The sequence below is a fragment of the Ornithorhynchus anatinus genome, chromosome 4, assembly GCF_004115215.2.
Source record: "Ornithorhynchus anatinus isolate Pmale09 chromosome 4, mOrnAna1.pri.v4, whole genome shotgun sequence".
NCBI classification, from domain to species: Eukaryota; Metazoa; Chordata; class Mammalia; order Monotremata; family Ornithorhynchidae; genus Ornithorhynchus; species Ornithorhynchus anatinus.
In genome coordinates, this window is record NC_041731.1 from 96,011,315 (window position 1) to 96,023,541 (window position 12,227).

A 12,227-nucleotide genomic window follows, 5' to 3' on the forward strand; every position below is an offset into this window, starting at 1 on the left:
ATGGAAAACTGATGTAATTGGAAGAGGGGGATGACTTTCCCAAGAACATCCACAGAGTCAGAGGTTGAACGTTTTTGTTTATGCTGACAAATCTTCAAAAATCCAGGCAGGGCATGTGACACAGATACTGTGAGATTGCTGAGAAATTAAAATCTGAATGCATACTTACGAAGACATCAACACGATAGCGATTAGTGTCCATTCGGCGGGCTTATGAATGATATTCTTATTTGTTAACCTGGAAGAAAAATGAGACGTTTATTGAAGGAGCCTTGAGCATTTACCGTGTGTGGAGCGTTGAACTAATTGTTTGGGAGAATATTTATAGAGTTGGTAAACATGTTTCTTGCCCACAAGAAGCTTAGAGTCCATAGGGGGAAACAGACATGAGTATAAATAAATAAATTACGGTTACGTATATGAATGCTATGGGGTTGAGGGTGGGGCGAATAAAAGTGCAAAATCAGGTGCAGGGGTGACTCGGAAGGGAGCGGGAGTAGAGAAAATGAGGGTTTAGTCGGGGAAGGCCTCTCGGAGGAGATGGGATTTGAAGAAGGTTTTGAAGGTGGAGAGATTGATGGTCTGTCAGATATGAAGTGGGGGGGCAGTTCCAGGCCAGAAGTAGCACATGGGTGAGGGGTCATTCATTCATTCAATTGTATTTGTTGAGCGCTTACTACGTGCAGAGCACTGTACTAAGCTCTTGGCATGTACAATTCGGCAACAGATAGAGACCATCCCTGCCCAATGACGGGCTCACGGTCTAATCGGGGGAGACGGACGGACAAAAACAAGACAACATCATCACGATAAATAGAGTCAAGGGGATGGACACCTCATTAACAAAATAAATAGGGGGATAAAAATATACACTACAACACAACGTAACAATTAAATAGACACAACGGCTGCCCAAGAACGAGCTGACGGTCTGGGGTGGGGGGAGACAGACGTCAATATAAATAAAATGACAGATCTGGACCTAAGTGCTGTGGGTCTGGAGGGGATTTATTCACTCAATCGTATTTACTGAGTGCTTACTATGTGCAGAGCACTGTACTAAGCACCTGGAATGGACAGTTCGGGGTCGGCAACATGTAAGCCTGTCAAAGGGCGGGGACCGTCTCTATCTGTTGCCGATTTGTACATTCCAAGCGCCTAGTGCAGTGCTCTGCACATAGTAAGCGCTCAATAAATACTATTGAACGAATGAATGAGGGTGGGACCGACAGGATCGGGCGACGGATTGAATACGTGGGTTGAATGAGAGAGAGGAGTCAAGGACGATGCCAAAGTTACGTGCACGTGAGACGGGATGGATGGGGGTGCCAGAGAAGCAGCATGGCTCAGTGGAAAGAGCACGGGCTTGGGAGTCAGAGGTCATGGGTTCGAATCCCGGCTCCACCACTTGGCAGCTGTGTGACTGTGGGCAAGTCACTTCACTTCTCTGTGCCTCAGTTACCTCATCTGTAAAATGGGGATTAAGACTGTGAGCCTCATGTGGGGCAACCTGATTACCCTGTATATCAGCGCTTAGAACAGTGCTCTGCGCATAGTAAGCGCTTTAACAAGTACCAACATTATTATTATCTACAGTGACGGGAAAGTCCGGGGGAGGACAGGGTTTGGGTGGAAAGATAAGGAGCTCTGTTTCGGATGGGGTCGAGGCCCAGGGTTACAGGGTGAACTCTGAGAGGAGGAGGGAGATCCGCCCTTGAGATGCTGCTAGGAAAGTTGGGAAAATCAAGGAAGGGGGAGGAGAAGGGAAGGACTGGAGAGGACAAAGGGAGATTTTAGGGAGATCACACCATATAGTTTCAATTTTTTCCATAAAGTCTCTTCCATTTAACTCGACACCACCCCCCCCCCTCCCTGTTCTTAAAAGCCCACAGACTCGGTGCCATCCTGGACCCCGTACTGTCTTTGGTACTTGCAACGGCGCTTGGCACATAATAATAATACTGGTGTTGGTTAAGCGCTTACTATGTGCCGAGCGCTGTTCTAAGCGCTGGGGTGGATACAGGGTCATCAGGTTGTCCCGCGTGGGGCTCACAGTCTTCACCCCCATTTTACAGATGAGGTAACTGAGGCACCGAGAAGTTATGTGACTTGCCCAAAGACACACAGCTGCCAGGTGGCGGAGCCGGGATTAGAACCCGTGACCTCTGACTCCTAAACCCGCGCTCTTTCCACTGAGCCATGCTGCTTCCCCATAGTAAGCACTTAACAAATACCATAATAAAAATAATAATAATGATAATAATAATAATAAGTCTAACTCACACACATTCAACCTACTGCCAAATCCTACGGTTCTTCCTCCACAGTATCTCCTGAAACTGCTCCTTCATCTCCACCTAAACTGCTGGCTCAGTGGAAAGAGCCCGGGCTTGGGAGCCAGAGGTCATGGGTTCGAATCCCGGCTCTGCCGCCTGTCAGCTGGGTGACTGTGGGCGAGTCACTTCACTTCTCTGAGCCTCAGTGACCTCATCTGTAAAATGGGGATGAAAACGGTGAGCCTCACGTGGGACAGCCTGATCACCCCCTGTATCTACCTCAGCGCTTAGAACAGTGCTCTGCACATAGTAAGCGCTTAACAAATACCAACATTATTATTACTATTACTAACCCACTACAAGATCTGGGGTTTTTTTAATGGTATTTGTTAAGCGCTTACTATGTACCAGGCACTGTACTAGGCACTGGAGTAGATACAATCTAATCAGACTGGACACAGTCCCTGTTCCCCACGGGGCTCATGATATTAATCCCCATTTTACAGATGAGGAAACTGGGGCAAAGAGAAATGAAATGATCTGTCCCCTCTGGCCCTTGTACACTTCTACACGGAGAATCTTTCTGAGGCATCGCTCGGTCCACATCTCTCCTCAAAACCTCCCACTGGCTTCCTGTGTCTCTCCTCATCAAACAAAAATTTCTCCCAAGCAGCTGTGGGGCTGTCCACCGGCCTGCTCCACCTTACCTAACTGTTCTCATCACTTGCTATTCCCCGACCCGCTCTCGTCATTCCTCTCGAGCCAATCTTCCATCTGAACCTCGTTCCAGCGTGGCTCAGTGGAAAGAGCCCGGGCTTGGGAGTCAGGGGTCATGGGTTCGAATCCCGGCTCCGCCACTTCTCAGCTGGGTGACCGTGGGCAAGTCACTTCACTTCTCTGGGCCTCAGTTACCTCATCTGGAAAATGGGGATGAAGACCGGGAGCCTCACGTGGGACAACCTGATTACCCTGTATCTACCCCAGCGCTTAGAACAGTGCTCTGCACATAGTAAGCGCTTAACAAATACCAGCATTATTATTATTATTATCCCTTCGCTCACTCTGGTCTTCCATCTGGAAACTCCCTCTCTCCCCAGATCTGGCAGATCCCCAACTCTCCCCACGTTCAACTCCCTCCTCAAAATAATGATAACAATAATTATTGCGGGACTTACTAAGCTCTTACTGTGTGCCAACCACTATTCTAAGCCCCGGGGTAGGTACAGGTTAATCAGGTTGAACGCGGTCCCTGTCCCACATGGGGATTCATAGTCTTAATCTTCATTTTCCAGATGGGGCAACCGAGCCCCAGAGAAATTAAGTGACTTGTCCAAGGTCACAGAGCAGAAAAGTAGCAAAACTGAGACAGAACCCATGTCCTTCAGATTCCCAGGCCCACGCTCTATAATAATAATAATAATGTTGGTATTTGCTAAGCGCTTACTATGTGCAGAACACTGTTCTAAGCGCTGGGGGAGATCCAGGGTAATCAGGTTGTCCCACGGGAGGCTCGCAGTCTTCATCCCCATTTTCCAGATGAGGTAACTGAGGCACAGAGAAGTTTAGTGACTTGCCCACGGTCACACAGCTGACAAGTGGCGGAGCTGGGATTCGAACCCATGACATCTGACTCCCAAGCCCGGGCTCCGCACTGCTTTACCTCCATCTCGTCCAACAAGTGCTTACTGTGTGCTTCTCCTGCTACTACTACTAATAATGATGGCATCTGGTGAGCGCTTACTATGCGCAAATCACTGTTCTAAGCGCTGGGGGGGGGGGGGGGGAGTATACGAGGTGATCAGGTTGTCCCACGTGGGACTCACAGTCTTCATCCCCATTTGACAGATGAGGTCACTGAGGCCCAGAGAAGTGAAGTGACTCGCCCCCAGTCACACAGCTGACAAGCGGCGGAGCCGGGAGTCGAACCCATGACCTCTGACTCCCGAGCCCGGGCTCTTTCCACTGAGCCGCGCCGCTTAGTAGCATTGGAAGAAGTTGTCGAGGTCAAGTGGTTAAGGTGACGAACTACAGCTCTACTGGGGGTCCCTCACGGAGGTTCAAATCCTGTCATCCACAAAAGTGCTATTAGAGAAACAGCATGGCCTAACGGAAAGAGCACGGCCCTGGGAGTCAGAGGACCTGGGTTCTAATCTCAGCTCCGCCACTTGCCTCCTGTGTGACCCGGGGCAAGTCCCTTCACTTCTCTGGGCCTCAGTTACCTCATTTGTAAAATGGGGATTCAATACCTGTTCTCCCTCATACTTGAACCCCGACTGGGACAGTGACTGCATCCTACCCAAACACCTTGCATCTCCCCCAGCGCTTAGTACACTGCTTGGCCCGTAGTAAACGCTTAACAAATACTACAATTATCATTAGGAATAGTGTTCGGTGAGGGACGAGTGGTTGCCGTGTGCTGCTCTGAGGGCCCGGAAAGCTCAAAACAAGCATAAAAGGAATCGACTGAAGACATAGAGAAGCAGCGTGGCTCAGTGGAAAGAGCACGGGCTTTGGAGTCAGGGCTCATGAGTTCGAATCCCAGCTCTGCCACTTGTCAGCTGTGTGACTGTGGGCAAGTCACTTAACTTCTCTGTGCCTCAGTTCCCTCATCTGTAAAATGGGGATGAAGACTGGGAGCCCCACGTGGGACAACCCGATTCCCCTGTGTCTACCCCAGCGCTTAGAACAGTGCTCGGCACATAGTAAGCGCTTAACAAATACCAACATTATTATTATTATTATATTTCTGCGCAGTTTCGGGAAACGGGGGATGCGGTCTTAGTTCAGGAACCGATCCCCCGTATCCTATGAGAGAACGGGTTCGGATTTATGACATTTCAACTTGAGAGAGTTTCCAGTCCCCCGTGGGCAGCACAGATTAACACGCAGACCCGATACACGGGGGAGAGCTCCTTCGAATAGCAAAGAGAGCGGTGTCACGTTCATGTATCGATTCGCTGCTCCTGTAGGTGACACTCCTCTACCCAAACAGAAGGATCCGGTCGATTCGCTCTTCCACGGTGGAAATATTGATCGGTGAGGTCACAACACCAGTCCCTGTCATCAACATGTTATTTGCGAAAGGTATCAACTGGAAGGCACCGTCCGAAAACAGATCTAAATGTCTCCGGAGGGGATAAGCCCGGCAAGACTACGCAACCAGTGCCGTTGTATGAACACCCCGACTGGCCCCATACGCTGGACTTCGGGTAACGCTACATTTTCAACCAGGCAGCCGACCCATTTTTACAAATGCTGATAAACTGGAAACCGGCAGATGATCATTTTAAAGGTGAAAAGGGGTAGTCACTTTCAAGAACGAGCTGTGGTGTGAAAACCAGAGTTTCAGAAGAGAACAGCTCTTCTAAATAGCAAGTTGTTTCTTTTCTCTTCGAATGGCATTCGTTAAGCGCTCACTTTGTGTCAGGCACTGTTCTAAGCCCTGGGGTAGACACAAGGTAATCCGGTTGGACACAGTCCCTGTCCCACGTGGGGCTCACCGTCTTAAGCTCCATTTTACAGGTGAGGTAACTGAGGAACAGAGCAGGTAAGTGACTTGTCCGAGGTCACAAAGCAGACAAGTGGCGCAGTTGGCATTAGAACCCAGGCCCTTCTGTCTCCCAAAAATGACTAATTATACCTTAAGATGAAAAGTCTTAAATCAACAGAAATAGTTTGCAACCCAACTGGAAAGGATTTTTAAAAACCTTTCAGGGATTGGAGGAAAAGACTCCTTTTTTATGGTATTTTTTTAAGCGCTTACTACGTCTCCAGCGCTATTCTAGACAAGGGGGTGGACACGAGTTAAGCAAGTTGGACAGAGAACCTGTCCCGCACGGGGTTCACAGTCTAAGTAGGAGGGAAAACAGGTATTGAATCCCCATTTTGCCGTGGAGGAAGTTGAGGCACATAGCAGTGAAGTGACTTTCCCAAGGTCCCACAGCAGGTATGAGGTGGAGCTGGGATTAGAATCCAGGTCCTCTGGCTCCCCGGTCTGTGCTTTAATCACTAGGCCAAGCTGCTTCCCTATAACTGTTAGACTGTAAGCTCCTCAAGGGAAGGAACTACAGCTTTGACTTCTATGGCATACACCCCGGTGCTTACTTTCCCCTCGCAGAGTCGCAGCTGGAGAGTTTCCAGTCCTCTACCAGTCTCGACTACGGGAGGCAGGGTCAAGCAGAGGCCTGGTCCGTTCCATTCCAAGCCTGGACAGTGGCTAGCGAGTGGCAGGCCATCAAATACAAGTCAAAAGTCACCCATCACGGGAGAGAATTGAGGGCGGAGATTCGAGTTTACCGCGCGGAAGGAGGCGACGGTAAACCACTTCCAGATTTTTACCAAGGAAACTCTACGGATCCACTGCCACAATGACTGCAGTTGGAGAACGGGGCGTTCTGGGAGAGAAGCGTCCGCGGAGTCGCGGCGGGTCGGAAACGACTCGACGGCGTAAGGCAAGACCGGGCTAAATGGCTTAGTGTTCTCTTGCTCTTTGAGCAGGTGCCTTAGATGGCACCTTAGCTTTTCTTAACAGAAGCTTACATTACTGGGAAGAACTCGGGCTATTCTAAGGACTCTCCGGAGGTGTCTTTAGAGAGTCTCAGGAGTGGTGGGGGATTGGATAAAACGTTGTCTGCAAAAGGCTGATTTGCAAGCGTTCCTTTAAGACGTCAATGGAGCTGAAAATCGGTGTGATTCACCACCTGCTCCTTTGCCATCCCTCAGGTCCATCCCCTGTTATGGCCAAGTGTTTTCTTCCCCGCCAGAGCCTTTCAAAAATTCTCGGTTTCAAATACAAAATCCATCCACGAAGCAGCAGAGCTAGTTCTATCTCCAATTCACCAACTCACTCAGCGTGAAGCAGCGTGGCCTTCGCTCCTCCGGGGCTAACCTTCTCACCTTGCCTCGATCTCGCCCGTCTCGGCACCGACCGATGGCCCACGTCCCGCCTCTGGCCTGGGACGCCCTCCCTCCTCAAATCCGCCAGACAATTCCTCTCCTCGCCTTCAAAGCCTTATTGAAGGCGCATCTCCTCCAAGAGGCCTTCCCAGACTAACCCCCGCTTTTCCTCATCGCCCACTCCCTCCTTCATCGACCTGGCTCGCTCCTTTTGCTCTTCCCCACCTTCCCAGCCCCAGATCCCTTATGTATATATCTATAATTTTATTTATTTGTATTGATGTCTGTTTATTTGTATTGATGTCTGTCTTCTCCCCCTCCAGCCCCAGACTATCAGCTTGTTGTGGGCACTGTTGATCGCTGTACTGTACTTTCTCAAGCGCTTAGTACAGTGCTCTGCACACAATAAGCGCTTAATAGATAAAACTGAATGAACGAATAATAGAGCACGGGCCTGGGAGTCAGAGAGACCTGGGCTCTAATCCCGGCTCTGCCGCACGTCTGCTGTGTGACCTTGGGCGAGTCACTTCTCACTCTTGGCTTCAGAGCTCTCCGTCATCTTTCCTCCTCCTACCTCACCTCCCTTCTCTCTTTCTATAGCCCAGCCCGCACACTCCGCTCCTCTGCCGCCGCTCACCTCCTCACTGGGCCTCCTTCTCACCCGTCCCGCGGTCGACCCCTGGTCCACGTCCTACCTCTGACCCGGAACGCCCTCCCTCCTCACCTCCGCCAAACTAACTCTCTTCCCCTCTTCAAAGACCTCCTGAGACCTCACCTCCTCCAGGAGGCCTTCCCGGACTGAGCCCTCCCTTTCTCTCTGCTCCTCCTCCCCTCCTCATTCCCCCCTCCCGTCCTCTGCTCTTCCCCTTTCCCCTCCTCTCAGCTCTGGGCATATTTGCATACTTGTATATATTATTTATTACCCTATTTATTTTGTTAATGATGTGTATATCTCCATGATTCTATTTATCTTGATGATGTTGTCTTGTTTTGTTCTGTTTTGCTTTGCTGTCCGTCTCCCCCGTTGAGACTGTGAGCCCGTTACCGGGCAGGGATTGTCTCTATCGGTTGCCGAACTGTACATTCCAAGGGCTTCGTACAGTGCTCTGCACGTAGTAAGCGCTCAATAAATACTACTGAAGGAATGAAATGAATGAACTTCACTTCTCTGAGACTCAGTGACCTCATCTGTAAAATGGGGATGAAGACTGAGCCCCACAGAGGACAGGGACTGGGTCCAACCTGATTAACTTGTATCTGACCCAGCACTCAGAACGCCGCTTGGCACATATTAAGCGCTTAACAAGTACTATTATATATACTTCTGACTACTGGGCTGGTCCCCTCTCAGAGTCACACCTGAAAAGTTCCCAGTGCTTCCCAGTACTCCACCAGTCTCCACTACAGGAGGGAGAGTCAGGGAGAGGCCTATCCATTCCATTCCTAGCCTGGGCAGTGGCCCGCCAGTGGAAGACAATCTGCTCCGTGTCAAAACTCGCCCGTGCTGGGCAGCAGCGGCACGGGAGAGAATCAAGGGCGAAGACTCAAGTTCACTGGGTGGAAGGAGGCGAAGGTAAACCACTTCTGGATTCTTATCGAGAAAACTCTACGGATCCACTACCAGAACGACTGCAGATGGAGCTGGGGCGATCTGGGAGAGATGTGAACGTGGCGTCGCTGTGGGTCGAGGACGACTCGACGGCATAAGACAAGGCTGGGCTGGTGGGAACAGAAGGGAAGCTTGGCACTGTTTTCTGACCCTGGGAAGAGATTCGGAAGCAGCCCAAGCCATCTGGCTCTGACAGGAATAGGACGAGCACAGCTGCTTTTTTCTGGGGGGGAGGGTATTTGTGAAGTGCTTACTATGTGCCAGCCACTGCGTTCTTCATCCTGACCCCTCTCCTGCTCTGCAGTCTCGCATTTCCTCCTACCTTCTCTATTCGGATGCCCCGCCAACACCTCGAAGCTACCATGTCCGAAACAGAACACCTCAATTTCCCACCCAAACCCTGTCCGTCCCCAGACTTTCCCATCGCTTTAGACACCACCACCATCCTCCCTGTCTTGCGAGCCTTTAACTTAGGCGTGATCCTTGACTCCTCCCTCTCATTCAACCTGCATAATCAGTCGGTCACCAAATCCCGTCAGTTCTACCTTCGGCACAGCCCTAGAATCTGCGCTTTCTCTATCTAAACTATTTCCACACCGGTCCAAGCCCTTGTCATTTCCCGCCTTGACTACTCCATCGGCCTTCTCGCTGACCTCCCCGCCTCCTGCCTCTCCCCACTCCAGGCCAGACTTCACTCTGCTTTTCCCGCAAAATTGTTTTGTGCACGTCTCCCCACTCCACACAAACCTCCAACGGTCGCCCATCCATCCTCCCAGGCAGAGAGTCCTTACCATCGGTTTTAAAGCACTCGATCGCCTCTCCCCTTCCTACCTAGCCTCGTTCATCTCCCTCTACATCCCAGTCCCGCACACTTTTCTCTTCTAACACCAACTTAATCATTATAATTATGGTATTCGTTAAGTGCTTACTTACTTACCGTTCTAAGCACTGGGGTAGATCAGGTTGGCCCCGGTCCCTGCCCCACATGGGGCTCGGTCTTAATCCCCATTTTACAGATGAGGTAACTGAGGCCCAGAGACGTGCACTTGCCCAAGGTCACAAAGCAGACGGGCGGTAGCGCCGGGATTAGAACCCAGGTCCTTCCGACTTCCGGGCCCGTGCTACACCCACTAGGCCACGCTGCTTCGCTCTCGGCTCTCTCGCCATCCACCCCTTGCTCACATCCTCCCTCCTGCTTCGGACGTGAGGGAGAGAAGCAGCGTGGCTCAATGGAAAGAGCCCGGGCTTGGGAGTCAGAGGTCATGGGTTCTAATCCCGCCTCCGCGACGTGTCAGCTGTGTGACTTTGGGCAAGTCACTTCACTGGGCCTCAGTTCCCTCATCTGTAAAATGGGGATTAAGACGGTGAGCCCTGCGTGGGACAACCTGATTACCTTGCATCCCCCACCAGCGCTTAGAACAGTGCTTGGCACGTAGAAAGCGCTTAACAAATATTATTATCATCGTCACCGTTCTCTCTGATATTGAAAGTCCTACTTCATTCGTTCATTTATCCAATCAAATCATAAATCCCCACAAGAAGCCTTCCCTGACCTCTCATTTCCCCATCCTACTGGCCCTCCCTTCTGTGAAGTTGAAGAGTGTGGGGTTCACCTTAGGTTAACAACTTGTTAAATTTAATGCCCTTCAGCATATGGGTTCCGGTGATCCCGAACAACCAGACAGAAGGGCCCCAGGCGAGACACCTTTCAGGAACGGATCACAGAGGAACCGTAAATGGCAGATTAAGATAATTAGGCTGAAGAAGCCCGATTTAACGGTCACCAAGTATAGTCTAAAAGGGCCGGGGGAAACGCCCGTCGCTGCTGCTCGCCGGTATCCGAAAGGACAACCGAGGCAGGCCGGGCAGGAGAGACCTTCTTCTCGGTCCGTACTTGGCTACTCGTTGTCCTCCGAAGGGGAGCCCGGGTCCGGGGGACCTCTTGGCTGCGGGACGCCCGTGCCGGTCCGGCCCGTTAAGGAACCGGACACCGAAAGGGACTGACATCCCGTGATGGGAAATCCGCAATGTCCCTGGGTTGGAAGGCTTAAATAGTGCCAGAGATCTCATCGCCCCCGGGTTGGAGTCTCAACGGAAGCAGGGTCTGTTGCGTTTCGGTGTTTTTCTTTATGATACCCGTTGCGCTTGATGTTGCTCTCTGTATGCTAAATGCTTTCTTTCTCTGATACTGAATATCGTGGTTTATTCCGTCGGTAAAGCTGAGTCACGAATCCCCCGTCCCTCCTTGACTCTACTGGAACATAACAGTAGTTTATGCATAGAGGTCTGTAGCCCAGCAGCATGGCTCGGCGGAAAGAGCACAGCCTGGGGGTCAGAGGACATGGGTTCGAATCCCGGCTCTGCCGCTTGTCAGCTTTGGGCAAGTCACTTCACTTCTCTGGGCCTCAGTTACCTCATCTGTCAAATGGGCACGAAGACTGTGAGCCCCACGTGGGACAACCTGATCACCTTGGATCCTCCCCAGCGCTTAGAACAGTGCTTGGCACACAGTATGCACTTAACAAATGCCATTACTATTATTATTATTACCCATTAAGCGTTTCGCTAGTCACTCTGCCCCCAGCCCCAGAGTAGACTTTTTATCATTTATTTAATGGTATTCGCTGAGCGCTTACTACCTTCCGGGCACTGTACTAGGCGCTGGGGTAGATACAAGAAGAATCGGAGAAGCTGTGCATCTCAGTGGAAAGAGCCCGGGCTTGGGAGTCAGAGGTCATGGCTTCTAATCCCGGCTCTGCCACTTGGCAGCTGTGTGACTGTGGGCAAGTCACTTCACTTCTCTGTGCCTCAGTTCCCACATCCGTAAAATGGGGATGAAGACTGGGAGCCTCACGTGGGACGACCCGATTCCCCCGGATCTCCCCCAGCGCTTAGAACAGTGCTCTGCACGTAGTAAGCGCTTAACAAATACCAACGTGATTATTATAATTGCAAGCAAATCAGGTTGGACACAGTCTACGGCCCACACGGGACTCACAGTTTTAATCCCCATATTTTGGACGAGGTAACTGAGGCACAGAGAAGTTAAACTGGACCAGAGGTTAACGACGGGCCCAAACTCACACAGCAGACAAAGTGGTGGAGCCGGGATTAGAATCCAGGTCCTCCTGATTCCTAGGCCCGTGCTCTACCCAGTTGGCCACACTGCTTATACTCTAACTCCCCGCCAGACTGTAAGCTCCTTGAAAGCAGGGAACGTGTCTATACGTTGTATTTAACTGTTCCAAGAGTACAGTGCTCTGCAAATGGAGCGCTCAATAAAAATCATTGGTTGATGGGCCAAAATGAATATTCCCATCTGTCTCCATGTGATACCCGTTTTCGAGCACAGCAGAAGATAAGTTTAATAAGAGAAAGAGGCAAGATACTCGAGGGGGAAAACCCATGAAGTTCAAAGTCAGGAGATGTGGGTTCTTGTTTCTCGG

At 50.8% G+C, this 12,227-nt stretch overlaps 1 protein-coding gene across 3 annotated transcripts in view; it reads right to left on the reverse strand.

The window, feature by feature from the left end:
* RPAP2 (RNA polymerase II associated protein 2) overlaps positions 1 to 12,227 on the reverse strand; it is a 113,655-nt gene that overhangs the window by 50,225 nt on the left and 51,203 nt on the right. For all 3 annotated transcript variants that reach the window (XM_029062260.1, XM_029062261.2, XM_029062259.2), the window contains exon 11: positions 170 to 238. In XM_029062260.1, the coding sequence (XP_028918093.1) occupies positions 170 to 238 (69 nt within the window). The remainder of the gene's footprint in view (positions 1 to 169; positions 239 to 12,227) is intronic.